The sequence below is a fragment of the Corapipo altera genome, unplaced genomic scaffold (assembly GCF_003945725.1).
Source record: "Corapipo altera isolate COAL_440 unplaced genomic scaffold, ASM394572v1 0, whole genome shotgun sequence".
NCBI classification, from domain to species: domain Eukaryota; kingdom Metazoa; phylum Chordata; class Aves; order Passeriformes; family Pipridae; genus Corapipo; species Corapipo altera.
Window position 1 is genome coordinate 88,049,627 of NW_020884872.1, and position 19,818 is coordinate 88,069,444.

General features: G+C 43.2%; 1 protein-coding gene across 4 annotated transcripts in view; it reads right to left on the minus strand.

Moving 5' to 3' along the window:
* MYO7A (myosin VIIA) overlaps positions 1-19,818 on the minus strand; it is a 101,280-nt gene that overhangs the window by 73,019 nt on the left and 8,443 nt on the right. For all 4 annotated transcript variants that reach the window (XM_027669021.1, XM_027668868.1, XM_027668944.1 and 1 more), the window contains exon 2: positions 8,816-8,873. In XM_027669021.1, coding sequence (XP_027524822.1) covers positions 8,816-8,833 — 18 coding nt within the window. In that variant the 5' untranslated portion in view covers positions 8,834-8,873. The remainder of the gene's footprint in view (positions 1-8,815; positions 8,874-19,818) is intronic.

Here is a 19,818-nt window from a genome sequence, read left to right on the forward strand (position 1 = left end):
TAACCTAGAGGTTGCAGATGGAGGTAGAGTTTTTAGGTTGGCATAAGATGACAGCGATTGGGACAACCATCACTGTTCAAATCACAGCTGCACTTGACAGATGTAGCCAAGACAGCTGACTTGTTGAATCAGGACACATACAGATGTGCACTGTGGATTCCTTCAAACTTGGGACAGCTTTACAGTTAATGGTTTCCAGCTTGCTGGGCATACAATGAAGAGACCCAGCTTTTAGAAAGGGATCATGAACCAGATCCTGAACATCAGTCCTTTTTAGACACACAAACCCAGAAACCTGTTTCAAAATCCAAGTCCCACCAAGTAATCAACAGCCATTGCAAACAAAGCAAAAGTCACAGATCGGAAAATGAAGTTGGACCTATTTCTTACATGAAATGATCAAGGAATTGTGGCTGGTAAGATTGCCAGTGGGATAAGGCTTTCATGTGGATGTCCTGAACTCTAGTAGCCAGAAGAATAAAACCATAAGACAAATACTCTCTGCATGATTATGGCACAGCAAATAATTCCTGTATTTTTGGTACTTTTTATATTCTTCATGGATATTTTATTACATGGACAGTCCATTCTGCATACACTGCACAACAGGAATATGGCCTCCAAAGGGGTTTGGTCACACATTTTACCCAGTTTGAGAAGGGTTGCATTACAAATACAACCACAATTTTGGAGCCAAAATTTTGGTTTGTTGGAGGGTTTTCAGGGTGCCTAACATGGCAGAGATGCTTGTTCAGCAGCAGCCAGCTAATTGGTGCTCATGTGCAAACCCAAATCATGTTAAAGGGAAATAAATTCATGTGAAGAATACTCATCAATTTTATATAGTTGTTTTGAGAAACTCAATAATTGCCCTATAGCCTTAATTTTGAGACTGTAAGAGTATTATATAGATATATTAATTAAGCCTATGTTTCTGTAAGGAATGGGCTGATAGTATCAACATGGAAATACAGTTAATGCCTCCATTGCATTTTGCTGGATGCAGATGTTGCTTAATTCCAAGCATCTACCTAATGGGAAAGGCTGCCTGTCTGTCTCGCACTGAATCTAGCAATTTTATGGGGTTAGGGGGCAGTAAAACGCCCTCACAAAGTGATTTGCAGATCATGAAAATGCAGTATGTGACCTTAAGAGTCATTTGCCAGCAATGGTGCTGGCAATAAAACGCCTGGCTGGGTGGTAGGAGATGCACATAAACTGCTCACATTGCATTTGCACTATCTGCACAAAAGGCTTCTGAGTCATGGCAGATAAATCACTGTCCCAGATAGGTGTTTTTCCTAATCTCAAAAACAAGCAGCACTTGGTTCTTTCTTCTTTAGCATGCAAAATAAGCCAACATCTTTTTCTCCTGGGTTCCACTAAAGTGGCTCTGGGCTAAGGATGGAGGACACCTGCTTCTTACTTGAAGAGTTGGAAGGGAGCAATACTATCAGGATGCAAGTGGAATTGCCTCAGGCAGTACATGAAAATGGGTCTGCAAGGTTAAGACACACCACAGAACCATCTATGGTAGCATCCTGTTGTCACTAGCGGCCCACATGGATGGCTAGGGCAGTACGGGACGAGGCTGTAGAGATACTTCTTTAAAATACTCTTCCAGTCCAAAAATAAGGGCATATCAACCTAAGTCAGTGGAGACTAGGTCCAGTAAAAAGCCATGGAGGTAGATAGGACATCTAGAGAAGTAAGGAAGCAGGACAGGTGCTTGGGAGATTCATTAGGGACTACTAACTAAATAAATCACTTCAGGCTTGGGAAATGACCAGGCTGAAAGTTCCTAAGTGGAGGCCAGGAAATTAGCTGAAGGATAGGAACATATTTTGAAGAAATAACACTGTATGCTTACTCATCCCTTGGTGTTCACCAACAGTCATTTTGGATACAGAATGCCAGGTGGGACAGACCTGCATCTGAACAAATCTGGACATTCAATATATATTCCCAACCTCAGCCCACTGTAACTCCATTCAGAATTTTATAATAGTTTCTGTTCAGGAACAGAAGTCCTCATAACTTACAGCTGGTGAAGTTTTCTCTATTCACAAAATTGCCTAAAGGAGGATGAAATCCTTGTAAACTTCTAAGATTGACCTTTGCCAAGTGCAAGAAAGCAGATGACTTTCCTCTGCCAATGCCACCTCCTTTGTGAAGAGAGAAGCCAGAGCTGAATTGTGAAGGAGAGGAGGACTGATCCACCATATCACCTTCCCATGTTTGTAAAACTCAGATCCATGTGGATGAGGCCAACCAGGAAAAGGCAATTCCCTTACATTGCAACACTGATACACAACCCTTGCATGAGCTGGTCAGTGCTGCTGACCACTAGAGTAATATCTGCAAATATACCCAGCAGTGGTAAAATGGAAATGCTAAAGTGGCACCATACAAATTTCCAAGTCCCAGTCCACAGTTACTCATCTCATTTCCCCATTGTTGAAAGCCCCAGTAGAAGTATCTAAAGTGGCAGCTGGCTCACTGGTATATCTCAGGTTAATTCACTCCCAGTATTGAATTTTCTTTACTCTTTAAGACATTTTTAGTTGTTTTTTTTTTTTTTTTCAGAACAGTCTCCTTATGTGTATTCAAGCAAACATCTAAATCCTCCTCCTGTTTTGGTTACATTTATAAACCAATTAATAATGGATTTACTCTTCTAAAGTTCTTACTGTAAATTTTTCTTAGAGAATGCCATTTCACCAAGACCTGAAATGCAACAGGAAAAACATATTAACAAACCTTTTAATGAAAACACTTTAGTTTGGCTAAAGGCTGACATGGAAAGTATCGTTTTGATGTCCTTATTGGAAATCTCCAATATTCAGCTTTTAATTCCAATGAAATGATTTTATTTATTGACCAGGCAATGACATCTCGATAGATATTCTCTATACTCCCAGCTCAACTTTCTCCTGAGAAAGAAATGCCATTTTTCAATTTGTGCTACTGAAAAGGTCTGTTATTGCTTTTCTTCCCCTGGGCTCCAGGAGCTGTGCTCAGCTTCTTAAACCTGACTGCAGAAAGCCAGAGCTAAGTGTGTTTCTTTAGGAAAATTGCTGTCAGATCTATACTGTGCTAGCAAATGATGCTGTACCTTGAAAAGGGAATGAATTTTATGCCATAAAAGCCAAATCTTTCACTAGTATACATCAGGGTCATTCTACAGAAGTGCCTGTAACCCAAAAATCCATGAAATGTTGAGGGTTCTCTTTTTAATGCCTTGCTGTTGAATATTTTCCAGTTTTGCAAGAGGAATTTGATGAAGACAAAGGTCACCTCGTACAGGGAGAGCTGTCTGCCTGCAGAATAGCCATTTGTACAAGGAGCAAATGACAAGCTTGGTCCCACGCTCCATTGAGGATGTCATATCACAAACGTTCCTTACAGCTGCCATGTTGGCTTAAATGTCTACCTTTTACCTAAATCCCTCCAACTGTCAGTCCCTATATCCCATCTGAGAACTGACCCGAGTAAAAATAACAGGAAAAAAAAAATAATAAACTATGTTCAAGTTTTTTTAACGTACATGTGAGCCATATGATTTTGATAAAATTATTGACAAGGTGGTCCAGCTAATAGCTGTATCACTCAGCTGGGATGAGTGGAGGGCAGTTAGAAGCAGGTGGGTATGTGGGCATGGGTATGGGATGGAACAGGAACTCCTTTGCTCTGCTCTTTTTGCACAGCTGGGATGAAGATGCTTCCTCCCATTAAGAACAGTAATCAGAGGCTCAATGGCTGGAATGACAGCCAAGGGAAATCAACCTTTGTGTTGATCCCTAGCAGCAGGATAAGTTATGAGGTGGGTGGAAACGAAAAATTTCTAATTTCCCTCCCCAAACATCTCTCCTGCAAAAGGGATTTCTAGATGGGCCATCAGTCCCCAGCTCTACCAGCTGTAAGATTCATTACAAGCTTTCTTTTTACAGAAAGTGAGACTTCTTCAGAGTCAGCTTACAGAATCACAGAACAACAGAGTCATCATTTAGGTTGGAAAGGTCCCCTAGGATCATCAAGTCCAACAATTAACCTAATACTCTAAACTATGTCCCCAAGTGCCACATCTACATGTCTTTTAAATGCCTCCACCACTGCCCTGGACAGCCTATTCCAATGCCTGACCATCCTTTTGGTGAAGAAATTTTTCCTAATATCCAATCCAAATTCCATGATGAGTTGGAGGGTTTAGGAGAGAGAGACAGTTTGAGAAGCTGAATTTCTCTCTTCTTGCTCCAGACGTCAGGTCTCAAGCAAGCTAAGTGCATCTTTAAGGGCTCTGACAGACGGAGAAGTTACCATCAAGCAGGACAAGATAGATAACATGTGAGCTGCTCTGCAAGAGCTGTCCCTGGAGACGTAGATTTTCCCTGGGGAAACATATGGTCCCAAGAGTAAGTCGAGGTAAATTTTGTTATTGAGTCCTTTGAAGTTTCCTATATCTTCAAATAAACGTCCAATTGGCTGGGTATTTTGTTACTGCCTCCTTAAAAAGCAAAACTAAACTCAGCCACACATATAACAACTCTCACGTAAAGCCTTTTCTGTCTTGAATTCAAAAAGATTAAGGTTTCAGTGCATACACTTCAGAGAAGATGGATCCTGGAGGCTTGTCTGAGGTATCAAGAAGCAGGAACAAATGCATTTTAGACAGGCTCTCCAAGATGGTATTTCCACACCCCAGCTGAGATTGCTCACTCTACCTTTATTTGACATCACATAATTTATATTCCACAGCCCTAGCACTGCAAGAAAATCTCCCTAGCCTGCAGCTTCATTTTCTGCACACAGCAACTCCAGCACTTTAATTGTCCCATAAACGTGATGGAAAGGATTTGATGCAAAGAGCTGTTAAAATGCCAAATGTCTTGAGCACTGCAACTACTGAATGGCTCCCAACGATTCATGTTTCAATCTATATGCAAATGTGCCCTTTGGTTGGCTTGTGCTGGACTTTTCATTGCTGCATTACAGCTATCCAGGGAAGCTTCAGACTCATAGATCAGAGAGATATAAGGCATAAATGGGAGAAGACTTAAATTATTCAGTGTTTATGAGAAAGAGAATTCAAACAGTGGAGTTACATTTTGCTTTTTATAATAACATGATTACAGATCAGCCCTGAGAAGACCTACAATAACGTTGTTTTTCTCCCTCCCCTTCCTCCTTGCTAACAAAATATGTAGCACAATGAAACACTTGGCAAAGCCAAATGTGTATGACCAATAACACTCAAAATGGTATATGTCAGATCCAGGTAAAGCCAGTGCTCACAGAGCTCAGCTGGGAGATGTCTGTGAGTGGACTGAAAGATTTCAAAAGCTGGTCTCTGCTGTTCTTAATCTCAGCACAGGAAAACATCTCCTCGGAGCATCAAACCGAGACTCTGAAAACACCAGCAGTCACAAAATCTATTCCCGCTCATTAACAAATTGCACAAATCTCCTTCACCTGAGTGCAATGTGTAATTCTGGTCTTAAGAAGAAGAAATTACCTAGACTAGTGAAAAAAGGGCTGCCATCATCACAAGAGGGCTGTAGAACTTGTTTCACAAGAGGGACAATAAGGTTTTATAGGATTTTGGTTAGTTCCAAGAGTAGGAAAATGATATCAAACACTTGAGAAATGGCAAGAAGGGGAAAGGACATGGTTAGCTAAAGGCCAGTCTGGCACAAGAGCAAGAAGCCACAAATACATTCAGAAAACAGAGACATGAACATATCAAGGACAGTCTTATTCATGTAGGACTTGTTTTGTGGGGTTTTAAAGCTGAAGCTGTACTGGGGACTTTATGTTCAAAGAAATGCCAGAGGTGGCATGGACTTTGCAGAATGGATGGCTGCAAGGAAACTGTGAAGTTTTGGCATTGCACCCAAGAATCACCTCCCTAGGAGCTCTGCTGAGTCAGGAAAGCAGAGCTGAAGTCTCTGATCAAGTCTTGGCTCTTGCAAAGTTTCAGAATAGCTGGAACACCTTCCTTTCTTTGGAAGAGCTTTATAGAGTGAGGTATCCACAATGCTTGATCCCTCAGGACCTTAATTTCTGGTTGGGCTTTGCTTTCCTTTATCTGTTTGGATTAGGTCTCCACTGTCTCTTTTTTAACTCCTACTTCTCTCTCTATAACCCCAGGAGCAGGCTGGGGGGCCAGTAAGGAATGGGAGAAACCTTCAAAAGCAGTAATGCTCCTCACGTGATCTGGACATGGTCAGGAGACCACAGTAATACAGATAAAATCTTCTGCAAAGTCTAGTATAGTGGATGAGATTTGTGGGCTCATAGAATATCCTGAGTTGGAAGAGGCCCAGAAGGATCAAGTCCAACTCCTGATGCTGAACTTGGTCCTATATGAAATACTTATATTTTGCAAGTATGTTTTATTCCCCAGTTGATAAGAAGGTTTTATTTTTGTTGGGCTGGCCCAACAACAGCAAATTTGCAGCACTGTGATACCGTAGATTTAAGACTGGTTTATATAATGGTTGTCTACATGAGCAAGAAGATGGAGTTGGCAAAAAGAGCCATGTGGCAAGCAGCAGTCATTTGCCATTTGCCACCAGGAAAGCCCTCTCCCTGGCCAGGCTGGATGGCCAGGACCACCACACCCTCCTGGTCTCCACTCCAGCTCCAAAACCATTTCTGCTTTAAATAACAGACAGAACATGCACAAACAAGCTGCTGCTGTGTTGGAAAGCCAAACAAACTTGTCAGGCTGCCAAGTCAGGAATTCAGGAAGGCCCTCCTTTTCCATCTTCCCTTTCTTTGTGCACTGAAATGGACTTGCCATGAGTAATTTGCTAGTTACTAAAGCTGATAAGTTTGGCTCCCTTCAGGCGCCTGCTGGGGAACAATATTGGCTTTTCTTTCAGATTACTGGGTGGAAGACACAGGGCAGGAGCTCTGTGTGTTTTCCCCTCCTTGCTGGAGCCATGTGCTGCCATTGGGACTCAGTTCTCCCTAAGGGAGATCCTGATATGCACTGTTTTGATGGAAGAATGGAAGAAGAGCAATGCCATGGGCTCATCTTCAAAATTCCTGAATTTATAGCTAGGTAACGACAGGGAAAACAAGCTGTAAGGGCCAAAAGCTCTGGGTCCATCTATTGCAGGTGATGATTTGGTGTTTCGTTTGATCTTGTTGGAGAAAGTTTTCAGGGGAAAAGGGGTGGGAGGGCAGAACCATAACCATGTTGTGCACATTCAAGAATGAGCAAAAAAAAAAAAGACAGAGAAAGCTCCTTGGAAAGTAATAAAGATCAGGAACATCATAGATGGATTTCCAAAGTCTTACAGCAAAACTTAAGGAAGCAAAATACATATACTGCTGCTACTGGCAATTAAACATCACATAAACAGCAGACTTTTGGGCCACAGAGAGCAAAGTGGTTCAAATGTGACTCAGACCGGACCTTTAGATGGGGCAAACTGGTATAAAGTGACCTCAGAAAGGGCCTGTATCTGGTAACAACTGGGTGACTTTATTTCATTACAGAGGGGTACTTGTTAACCTTATCCACACTGCAGAAAGATGTCTGCAGTAAGCAAAAAGTTCAATACAAACCTATTTCCCTGATACTTGTCAACAACTGCTTGGCATCTGAACCCACAGGGAGAGTGCCCAGAATTACTTCAGAAGCATGCTGCCTCCTTGCCCAGACAAGACACCTGGTTTTTAGATAACAAGGAAGAGGCTCTATTTGATCGAAGCTCTGTAAAGGGTGAATTCAGACCAACACAGAAGACTTATGAACCACAGAGGGGTACCCACTGACAGAGATATGACAGGCAGCCTGGAGCGATACCATCCTAGACAGAGTTGTTACAGGGTATTTTTCAATGGCTATTCACACCTTTTAACCTACCTTGCTTTAATTTCCACACTCATTTTCCTTGGCATTCCAAACTGCATCAGTTTGTGCACGAGGCAAATGCCTTGGAGCCTTTGGAAGGGGGACCAAGCTCCTATCCATCCCTACCAAAGTGTGGCCTGTTTTTGTCGGGCTCGGGTCCTGGCAGGTTGGGGTAACACTATAAAGAGAAGTTCAGTTGCTTCATGAGATCCCTGGCATTCCTTCCACCAAAAGCTATCCTCAGTTGTTTATGTCACTGGTATAAACTGAAATTGTTAGAGTTCCTTCAAAGGTCCAAAAAAACCTGGGCAAAAGCAGGCAAAAGCATATTTACCAAGGGGGAGACAGAGTTGAATCAAAATTGTTGGGTAGATTTGCCATTTCCCCTTGTCTTATTGCTGCATGCCCATGTAAAAGTTGCTGTCCTTCTTCTTTACAAGCCCTATGTGGGTACTGGAAGGTGCTATAACGTTTCCCTGGAGACTTCTCCAGGCTGAACAAACCCAGCTCTCTCAGACTTCCTCCACATCAGAGTTGCTCCATCCCTCAATCAAAAAGATTCCATTTTTACACAACCAAAGCAACAGTGTTCCTGGAAATTGAAAGTCAATTTTTGACCAGATCCTTTTTCAAGTCACACAATAAGTTGATTTATTTTTCTGCATATCCAGGACTCATGTGCAGCTTCTGAACCATCCCAGATAAGAAAATAGAAGTGGAACATTGCATGAGGTTAATCTGGACTACACACACAGAGCAATGATTTCCTCTAAGCCAATCAAGGATTAAGGCTAATGAGTATCTCTGCATCTTGTAACAGTCCTTTTAGGGAAATAAGATAGAACAAAAATAACCTGGCTTGACCCTTCCCCTCCAAAAAAAATATTTTTATTAGTGCCTGTGGTGATGGAATAAAACCAGAGAAGCTGAAGACAGGAATGTTTTACTTACCTGTCGTAGAATGACCATGGTTCCTGTATAAACACATCAGCAATCACCAGGAATGGACCTAAATCAAAAGAAATCAGCAATTAATGAATTGCCCCCCTGACTCAGAGTCCCCAGTTTAGGGACTCTTTCGACCCTGAATGGTTTCCACAGCCCTAAGTGTGACAAGGGCTAGAAACACTGAAACTCCCAAGGCTTTCATAATATTAATTCCAGACAGTGAGAGACAATCCTCTAATACATCCAGATTAATGCTGGCACCATGGTGAATGAGAGTGGGACTGGAGGTTGCTTATGCAAGTAATATTTTGTAAACTGAGTCCTGGAAAGTTATCAGAGGATTAACCTAGCAAACACACTGATACATGTGTCTTTGGATTCCATAGTATGAATTAAAGCACATCAAAAAGGGGAGTCTTGTCCTTAATGGCCAACAAGCCTGGATGGATTTTCATCTTTCCAGCAAAACTGATTTCAGGAGAGGAAAAGAAAATGGTATTTTCCAATAACATACCAAGTCCTCTGACACAGCCTGCAACTAAGACCTGGATTGGATGGAGCATCTCCACTCTCTGCTCCTGCTGTCGGGTAAATTGTATCTTTGTGGGATTTACATGGGAAAGTCCCATGCTGCTCCTGAGTTTATGCTTGCTGCTGTGTAATGTCACCTCATGACACTCCCATAGTTAAATGGGTTCAGTGTGTATGAGTGAAAAACACTTTCAAAGAATTGAATTTCTGCAGCTTTTAATCTCTGAGCCATCCTTGGTACATGGTAATCAATAATCGTTGTATTTATGATGTGAAAGTTTTCCAGTATAGTAAAAATACTCATGCCTTAAAAAGCAGAGAAAAAGGCACTCAGTCTCAGACACACAACTCTTACAGGACACTGAGGGCGTGAAGGTTGATGAAGAATGATCTTGCAGGACACAAGACATTTCCCTTCACAGTGACAAAGTGGTCCAGACTCATCATAAAATCCTAGATATTTTGTTTCAGGTTTTAACTATAATTTTCCTTTTTAATGCTTTCCCCACCAAAAGGCAAACATTTCTTGGGGAGATGGGAGGGAACAGTCTTTCCCCTCTCCCCTCAATCATCTCCAGGTGCTGTGTCCCAAAAAGACAGCCTCAATCTTGAAAAAAAAAAAGGAGTGATAATTCACTGTGCCAATGTCCCTACACGCATTCCTCATGGCAAGGACAGTGATCTCTCTTCCCCACTAGCAGCAACTGCTCGCATCCCATTCAGCAATGTAGGACTTAGTCTTTGGTGCTGATTCTGCCAACTGAATTTTTTGTAGCTTCTCACCTGCAGTGGGAAACACAGATGTTCCCAACCTAGACAGAAAGGCAGGATTTATCTCTATTAGTTCCTGCAGAGACTGTAAAGGCTTAACAGAATTTCCAGTTATTCCCCTTTTCCTGACCAGGCGTCCTGCACCGCCTCTACATTTTTACCGACCACATATTTGAAGGCAGATAACTATCCTCACATTTGTCATCTGAATGCCTTCACCACCTTAATGAAAATATCTACCCGCTAAAACCATCTACATGATCCCTCTGCATTGCTCAGAAAAGGAACTGGTGTCCTAAGAGCAGCCAAGGTATCACTGTTCATTAGTAAATACTCAGTAGACAAATTCTGGCCACAGGCCATATTCAATGAATTAATTTTACTTTTTCTAGAAAGTAGATGACTGGTGGAAAATCACATGTCCACTTTAATAACTGAAAGGCTGTGAGGCAATTTTCCTAATTCTAAGTTTGAACCTTCTCTGTAGCACATTAAATTATTCCTATTCTCTTTAATTCATATGGCTTGAAAATAGCTTTCTAACCCTGCCAAGTAGTGAGTCCTGAGGCAGACTGCCTAGGGATGCTGAAGAGTCTACTCCACTGGGAATAGTCGGTGAAATATTGGTTTGGCTCAGAACAGGCACTGGGGAAGGTTCTCCAGAGGTCTGTAACATGATGATCATAGGGGGAGTGTTGGACACTGGGTTGGGTACTAGTTTATCTTCCCTGGCCTAAGGAGATCTGCTACGGACAAGTCATCTTATAGTTCCTTTCCTCAGTTTCCTTCTCTGAAAAACAAAGATCTCGCCCAATAGGGGAGCTCCTAAGTATCTTAGTCGTTTTTATGCTAACCAGCCAAATGACCTAGGTAAGACTTGCCTTGTTGGGTGTCCATGTTGCAAAAGCCATGCATAGGACATCTATTCCCACAAGTTGGTCTAACACCACATGTTCAGTCTCAGAACTGCTCCTTCAGTTTTTTGTCCCTCTGCTGCTGAAGCAAAGCACCGTCCTATGGTTACCCTGGTTTCCAGCACTAAAACTATCTGGTATGCAAGCACCCTGCTTAACATGGCCTGTGGTGATGCTGAATAGGTGTTGTGCCAGGTTTGGAAGGGTATTTGTGTACCCAGTCCACTCTGGTTTTAAACAGGACTTTGGTGCCCTGAGTCTTTTGGGGTTTTTTATTTTTACTTTTGTGGGGTTTTTATTTTTGCTTTCTGAAAGTCTAGCCTTCAGCCTAAGCCAGCAGGCTTGCTCTTGTTCTATGCTTTGTCAGTCCCCTCATGAAGCCTTTGCAAGGGAGTTTGCAAGTGCACAGTGTTTCTGTACACAACAGAAAGTCAGCTTTCCCCATGGATTGCTCAGCTGGGAACACCCCAAAAGGGAAGAGCAGGTGAAGGAGCAGACTCGCCTCCCTGTTCTTCCCACAGGGATCAGTAAGAAGGATTGGGCTTGTCTGAGCACCAGGGAGATCAGCTGCCTACTAATTCATGGGGGTCCTAGTGGAACAAAACAGCCATCTGGACCCCGTGACCCTTGCTGGCAGGTGTGTAGGGCACTGGAATTCCACCTTCATCTCCTGTGTGAAGCTCTACAGATGGCATGGGAAACGAGCTGGGCTAAACAAAATGTACCTAGCATCTCTCCCAAATCACACACATAACACAAAGGCACAAAGACAACCCTCTGGAAAGTTTTGTAAATTTGGTTCATTTTGCAGTTTTCTGGCCATCACTAGTTAAACATTATCTGAACAGAACATCTGAAGGAGGCAGTGGGGTGAGGCTGAAGGGGCTTTAATCTACTTCTGGATGCAGAGTGATATATGACATGGAACTATACACATCACTTGCTTGCAAGCTGTGGTCACCAGTCAAGTCGAGGAGTGCTTCAGTATGGGGTCTCCATCACGATGACCTCTACCATGGCTTTCCTGGTTCTGAAAAGATCCTAAATACAAGAGGAATCTGACAGAGCTTGACTTTGGAGGAGAAGGTCTGAGGAACAAAGCCATTGTCCTGCAATTGCAAAGAAGGGTGTTGCTACTCTAATCTCTTTAACTGGCATTTCTGTGCTCCTTGTTGGCACTTCAGGACGGGAGTCCAACCACATGACTGGCCATACTTCCGGGGGGATCACTCCACAGTGCTAATCCTCCAGAGCACATGCTCATTAAGCATTTGTTAGAATAAATTCAGGTATTTCTTTCTAAATGTAAAATCTATTCCTTTCTCCTGAAGTTCCACATACCATACGATTTTCCTGAATGCAAATGCAATGAAGAAAATGAATAATTAATTTATGGGGTGCACGCATTCACATTCCATGCCTGTCCCAATCTGCACCCAGCTTGGTGGAGAGCCTGCCTTTTGGAGAACACCCTGTGAACTTAACAGTGTGAAAAAAACTGGGAGAACTTCATTCGCCTTCTGTCTGTGTCACTTGACTGGCAGAAATGTGTCAACCTAGCTGACCAAAGAGATTTAATACACCAACGCTCTCTGCACACTACTGCTTTCACCTTCTGCCCTCCAGCAAGGGAGCTGAGAAGGATTAAGGATTTTTCAGTGTATTTCACTGTTTGTCTGAGAAATGGTGAATAAAAAGGTCAGACCTACACCCTCAGAGACAAGCGCCTTTGTCTTTACCAAAAGCAGGATTCAGATCAGGAAGAAAAACAGTGGCTTTTGAATAAGGTTAAACCAACAAAACTCCCAGTCTTTTGGATCTCTAACCATTGACTGTGTATGATAGTGAGCAGAGATGAAGAAGACAATGTCACTACATACCACTCCTAGTCTTTGTCCATCTATAAGTTTTCATGTTTGGGAAGATATGACAGTCTGTATTTTTGCATTCTTCCTAGAGCCCCAAATGAGAACCAGAGCTTTCAGGTCAGAAGACATTAGTCAGAATATGGCAGCCATCCATCTTCTTCTTGCCTAATAAGTTATCGTCCCTTGATCAACAAGCAAGCTCTCGACAGAGACAACCTTCTCTAGGTAATTAGCTCCAAAGCTCAAATCATTCTTAGTATTTAAAACGATGCAAGTATCTTCTCCTCCTCTGTATTTATCCTCAGTTTCCCAACTGAGGTCAGTCGTACCTTGCCAACCACAACTGACTACACAGATGGACCCACAAGGCAGTGTTTTACACCACTGCTGCACCTGCACTTCCCTCATGCCACTGTCTCATCCACCACTTGACTTGGAGTGACAACCAGGGTATGGAGTGGAGGGAAGCCAGGATGATCCATCATGTCTGGAAGACTCTTTACTAGAGGCATGTACCCTCACTTTAGTAACAGACTGAGCCCTTTCCATGGTATGACCTGTGTCAACTGGTTTGTCAGATATTCAGTGCCTGGTATCTGCTGACTGTGAAGGGCCTCACAGTCTACTCCCATGATTTCTCACTTTGCTTTTCAATGAACCAGATACTCAGGCTCTCACAGTAAGAACTTCACACCACCTGTCATGGTTTCTGGGCCCATCTTGGGTAAATCTCAGATAAGTCTGATCCTCTGCCATTCATTGCTGCCTGGGATATCCCTGTCTCCTTGGGCTGTAGCATCCCATTTTGCTTTCTTTTTGCATAAAAAAGAAAGTTCTCCCCTTTGGTCAGGTTTTCCTTCAAAGCATATGTGAAGGTTGGGCATTCAGGACTTGCTGAGAGGTGGGTAATGAGCTAAACCACCACCTTGGTGGAGGAGAGCCCTGACTTTGAGTCTTGCTTAAAGATGGGTGCTTCAGCTACCAGGATGCTGCTTAAAATGAGGGATGGAGAGGGACTTTCGGCACAGGCATGCAAAGGCAGAACAAGGGGGAATGGCTTTAAACTGAAAGAAGGCAGGTTTAGATTAGATATTATGAGGAAATAATTCCCTGTGAGGGTGCTGAGGTACTGGATGGGGCTTGGAGTAACCAGGTCTAGTGAAAGGTGTCCTTACCCATAACAGAGGGATTGGAACTAGATAATCTTGAAGGTCCCTTTCAACCCAAATCATTCCATGATTCTATGATGTCCTTCATTTCCCCTATCTGAGCTTTGGACTGAAATGTTCATGGTAATGACCATTCACTTAACACCTTCCCTTCCCATGGTATCTTCATCCTTGCAAGAAGAAATGATCATTTCCAACTCCTCCAGAAAAGTAAAATCCATTTTCCTGGTTCTGTTTCCTGTTCTCTCTTTTAATGTAGAGAAAAGATGCATTCCCATGAAACGCAACAGTATTGCCCTGAATTCAATGGCAACAGGAATTTACCCAGAGTATTTGTTGTTTTTTTTTTCTACACAGGGGAGCACACCCTGAGTTTTTACTAGTGAGCAAACAGTATGATACTCTCATGGCAGGGATGTGGGGACACAGCAAGAACCACCTGGCCACATGCTGCCTGCCACCGTGCTGAGAAAGTTCCCTTGTTTATGTCTTAATTGCCGCCTCCGCACAGAAGGATCATCTTGAGGTCATGCTGACAAATGATGTGAGGAATGTGAGGAAGCTCTAACCTCAGCAAGGCAGGTCACAATTGCAGTAAGCTTCAGGAAACATTGGAATTACCATTTCTCATGTGACCAGTGCATCCATGACACAGCTTGTCTGTGGGCTCTGCATACACTGTGAAGCGATCAGCACAGAGCATGTTTTCCTGGAAAAACTCTGACCCAAGCTAACTGAAGGTCATGAAAAGCCTTTCCTACAGCCTTTGGATCAGACCTTTTGTGGCCACCAGATTTGCAGAGACTGCTGGTAGCAGGAGAACAAGAGGTGTATTTTGTTTTAAAGAATGGCCTCCCCACCAGCAGCAGGTGGGGACAACTTCCTGGACAACTGAGGGAAAAAGAGAGACTCAAGTATAGCTGAAAGCTGAGATGTAGAGGTATATGTGATAGCAGGGGGATAAAGATCCATTGGGAAGCCCTGGATTTTCAGAAGGACTCCTTGGTGTGCAACACTGTGCAACTAAACAATAGCCTGCAAGTTTGCAGATTTTTCTCTAGCTATTCCTGTAACACTCAGCCTTACAGTGATGAAAGACACAGCATTAGGTACTAATTAGATTACAGGGTACTCCCGCCAGGCTTTTCCTTCTGGTGGGCGGATGCTGTTCCCAGGGAAGACCTGCTAGTCTGTTACTGTGGGGTTTTTTGGTTTGTTTGTTTGTGTTGGGGTTTTTTTGTTGCTACAAAAAGGGATGCAGATCTGCAAACTCCAAACCCAGAAAATTCAAGCTGCTTGAAGTACAGAGAACCTTTCCTACACAAAAGAACACAGACAACCTGCTAATTGATTAGCCAAATAACTACAGGGTGAAAAGACTGCAGGCACCACCGTGGCTTTTTGTAATAAAACAGCCCAATGTAAGACACAGATGCATTACATATGCATTACATACACAGATACTTTGTACTTCTGTACATTGCGGGTTTTTTTTCCTTGCAGGTAGCTCAGGAAAGAAAGTGCAGTGCTAATGCACACTGCAGTCTGTCATTCTGCAAGTGCAACTGAAACCGAGGGAAATGAGGCTCGTAACTGAAACCACCAACAAATAGGGTGTAATCTACTCAACATGAGTGACAGAGCAGTGTCAGGGGCTGTGCAGTACACAGAGTTTCCAGCCAAAGACTTCAGTGGCCAAAATCAGAGACTAATTTTCAAAAGACATCAGGCAGAGCTGAAAAATATGAAAAATCTGGTTCCTCCCTGAAAATTAAACACTTAAACCACATGCTGAGCTCTTCTCATTGGTCAGGTTGACTGTGGATCAGCTAAAAGTGCAAACATTTTTGACCCAGCTAAAAATCTCAATGACCAGACCCCCAGCAGTATGAAACAATTGAGATAAACTGACTTTGGTAAAAATGTGCTGATTTCCACCAGCTGTACCCCATGAAATGCTGAGGTGGTCTCTCCTGAGACTGGGTGTAAAGAGTTTTAAAAGACAGTGAGGGAAAGGAATGTGATACTCTGTGTCTTCCTCTGCCATGAGCTGCATCAATTAATCACAGCCCCCTATGACAGCTGCAGGCTGTGCCATCCTGTTTGCCTTTGCAAAGCATTGCAATGGTCAGTGAAAGGACCATGAAGACTCAACTCCAGATGCAGAATCTCACAGCTTGTTTAGAATAATAGAATAGTTTGAGTTGGAAGGGCCCTTTTAAAGGTCATCTGGTCCAACTCTCCCTCCCGTGGGCAGGGACACTTTCCATTAGATCAGGTTGCTCAAAGCCCCATCCAACCTGACTTGGAATGTTTCCAGGGATGGGGCATCCACAGCTTCTTGGGGCAACCTCTTCCAGTGCCTCACCACTCTCACAGTGAAGAATTTATTCCTATCTAATCTAACTCCACGCTCTTTCAGTTTGAAACCACTCCCCCTTGTCCTATCACTCCCTTGTTAAAAGTCCCTCTCCAACTCTCTTGCAGTCCCTTTAGGTACTGGAAGGTGCTCTAAGGTGTCCTCAGAACCTTTTCCTCTCCAGGATGAACAATCCCAACTCTCTCAGCCTGTCTTCATAGGAGAAGTGCTCCAGCCCTATGAGCACTTTCATTGCTCTCTGTGGTTCATTTATTCCTCTGCTTTGTCAGTACCAGTCTCCTAACAAAGTTACCCAAACTCTTTTATATTTCAGATTAGGACAAGACAGACAGTTCCCCAGAGGGGCTGACACCACATATGTGTTTAGCTATACTGATGGGAGCATGCAACACTGAGTTCACACCATGTCTTCATAGGTGAAAAACTAATTAACATAAAAGCTAACCCTAAAACACTGCGGACCTCAGGATGTGACTTTAAACAGAGATCAAGACAGAAGCAAAAGCTTCCACAAAGGCAAGAACCCATTTGGTGATGCACTTACTACCTAGGAATGGTGCAAAGCAATGCCTGAACATTTCCTTTCCTCCTGGCCATGTCACAGATCACAGCAGTATTGGGTTAAGGGTTGGACTCAATGATCGTAGAGGTCTTTTCCAACCCAAATCATTCTATGATTCTCTAAGATCACCTCCAGGGCTATGGGGACAAACTAATGCTTCCAAGGCATGATTCATTCCATCTGTTGTAAAAGTCAGCATTATTTCTGTCCATAGGTTATAGAAGAAGCCTGAGGTGACTGGTTTCAGTTCCCTGTCCCCTCCTTATTCTCATCCCTGAGCAGCTGTGAATATGTCAAAAGACTGCTCGGCTGACTCTGAGGGTTTGGTCCCCAAACCTCTCTTTGGAGGGTTTTGGTAGGAGTGCCATGGAAAGAGACATCTCAACTGAATGAGCCAAAAAGGTTACATTAAAGCAAGAAACCACAGAAAACTCCCTCCTCTGGAAAGTTAGAGAATCGATGTGTAGCCTCTGTTCACCTGAGAGTGGTCAGGAAATGGGCATCAATTTTTTAAGCCTTCAGTAGGAAGTTCAATAGATTTGCCCTTCATTTGATCTCCCTGAAAAGCCCAGTAGGTAGAGAAGCTGAACAAAAGACCTGACCTTTTCTCCCTTACTGTGCTTTCAAGTAGTTAAAGCAGAACAATGGACCACGGTGGCATCCGATCCCAACTCTCTGCAGAGTGCTCAACACAGCCTCCCGATGAGGGCAATTTCCTTTTGTGCACCAGCCTCTACCAGTGATGGAGTATTTTTCAACAGTCACAATAATTAATCAAATAAAGTATCCTTTTGCAAGGAGGTCAGGTGTAATTTCATCATAATCCAGATCCAGCAGGCTGAGCTGATCTAGAAAAAATGCTGCACTTACAGGTTGGCCAAACAGTCTTTGCAACTGTTTTAATCTCTTCTTTACCTGTAGATGAACTTCCAAGACTTACTAGAGTCTACATAGAGGGCCTGGCACATGACACAAACAAATTATGAGTAAAGCCTATGTTTGAAATTGGGGGTGATATGAGAGATGAACATGCTTTCAAGACTATTCTCCTTGGAGTAGCACAGTGATGGGTTGTACTGGAAGTCCTCTTGCTGGTCCTGAGCAAACTGGGACGTCCACACAGCACTGTGCCAAGATCAGAACTCAGATCCCGCCTACTTATGCCCACAGAGCCTCAACAAGCCTGGGCTGAACAGACTAGCCACAGTTGGTAGGGTCACCATGGACCTGCTCCTTCATGAGCTGGTTGATCCCTGGCATTTACAGAGCAAGGGATACACACAGCCTTCAGCCTGATGTGTTTTACATTGAATACATGGATTTGGGAGGAGACTCATGTGTGGAACATCCTGTTTTGGGCCAGGTTCAAAAATCCTTTGAGGTATCCACAGGTAGCAGCCTTCTGAGCCACATAGGCTCTGCCAGCCCTGCAGTGGAACCACAGACATTAGCCCTTAGCTTAGTTGCAGGTGTAGTCCTTCGGCACCTTTGTAGGTGCCTTTGCTTAGGCACCTACAAAGACTGTCTGTTATCTGAGATAAACTCCATAAATATCATAGAATCGTAGTATGACTTGAGTTGTAAGGGACCTTAAAGATAATCTTGTTTCAACGCCTCTACCATGGGCATGGAACCTTACCACTAGACCAGGTTGCTCAAAGCCCCATCCAAGAAGGGTGGGGCAAGCACAGTTTCTCTGGGCAACCTGTTCCAAAGGTTTGGGAGCCAGAAATCTAAAGGAAGATTTCTACATACATCTATCTAATCTATCTATCTATCTAAATATTTTTAAATATATTTTTATTTATACACACACTCTCTATATAGAAGGATATATATATCCCCTAGATGTACACTGTGGCCAATCCTACATTCCTGCCTCCATTTAGGAATAACTGGACCATGCAGTGAAGGAGCTTGAACTGGATCATCTCCTTGGCTGTCCAAGTTTTCTGTCTCATGACCCTACAAGACCACAGGCCTTACTACAAGACAGAGGGCAAGAGAAGGAGCACTGATTCTATTGCAGACTGGGATCAGGGTCCCAAAACAAAATTTATGGGGCATCAGGTGATTTGTCTTGTGGCACACTGGAACTTGCTGTTCAAGTGGTTTTGGAGGGATTTATGTATTTGGATTCTTTCTAAGTCCCATGAAGTGCTCCCTTTTAAAACAGTCTGTAGATAACCTTCCACCATCCAGATAACGTATAGCAGAGGTAAGATCTGAACTAATCTCAAACCAATAAATTAATCACTAACCTACTGTTGCTTTTTTGCTATAGAAATGTTTGTTAAAGGGAGTCTTTACTCCAGCCACTGTTTTAGCAACCACCCCAGTGAGATATTATGCTGCGTTATTCCTTCATGAATCCCAGCCTATTTATGTAGGAGGGGACAATGCTATCCTCATTTCACACAGAGGGAAACTGAGACATGAAGGGAGGATGTCACTTTCCCCAAGGTCATGCAGGAGAACCAGGACACCCAAGTCTGTGCCTATGACTCCAGATCAAAATGTCTTTAATAAAAGCAGCTCCTCTGCTCTTCTCTATCCTTAAATTGTCCTAATAAGCAGCTGCCTCACCCTATACTCTTGCTGGTCCCTACTGGTCTGGCCTTGGTTGTGTGGTCTCTCTCCTTTTGGTACTATTAATGCTGGCTGGAGTGGGACTTCTGCAAGCTGTTATAATCCTGTGATGGTTTTTTTCTCACCAGGAACCCCTTGGGGGGGATTTTTAGTGAAATCCTTCTTCCACCTGCCCTGACACTATCCTCTTATCTCTCATGATCCTGGAGAAATTCAAGGTGG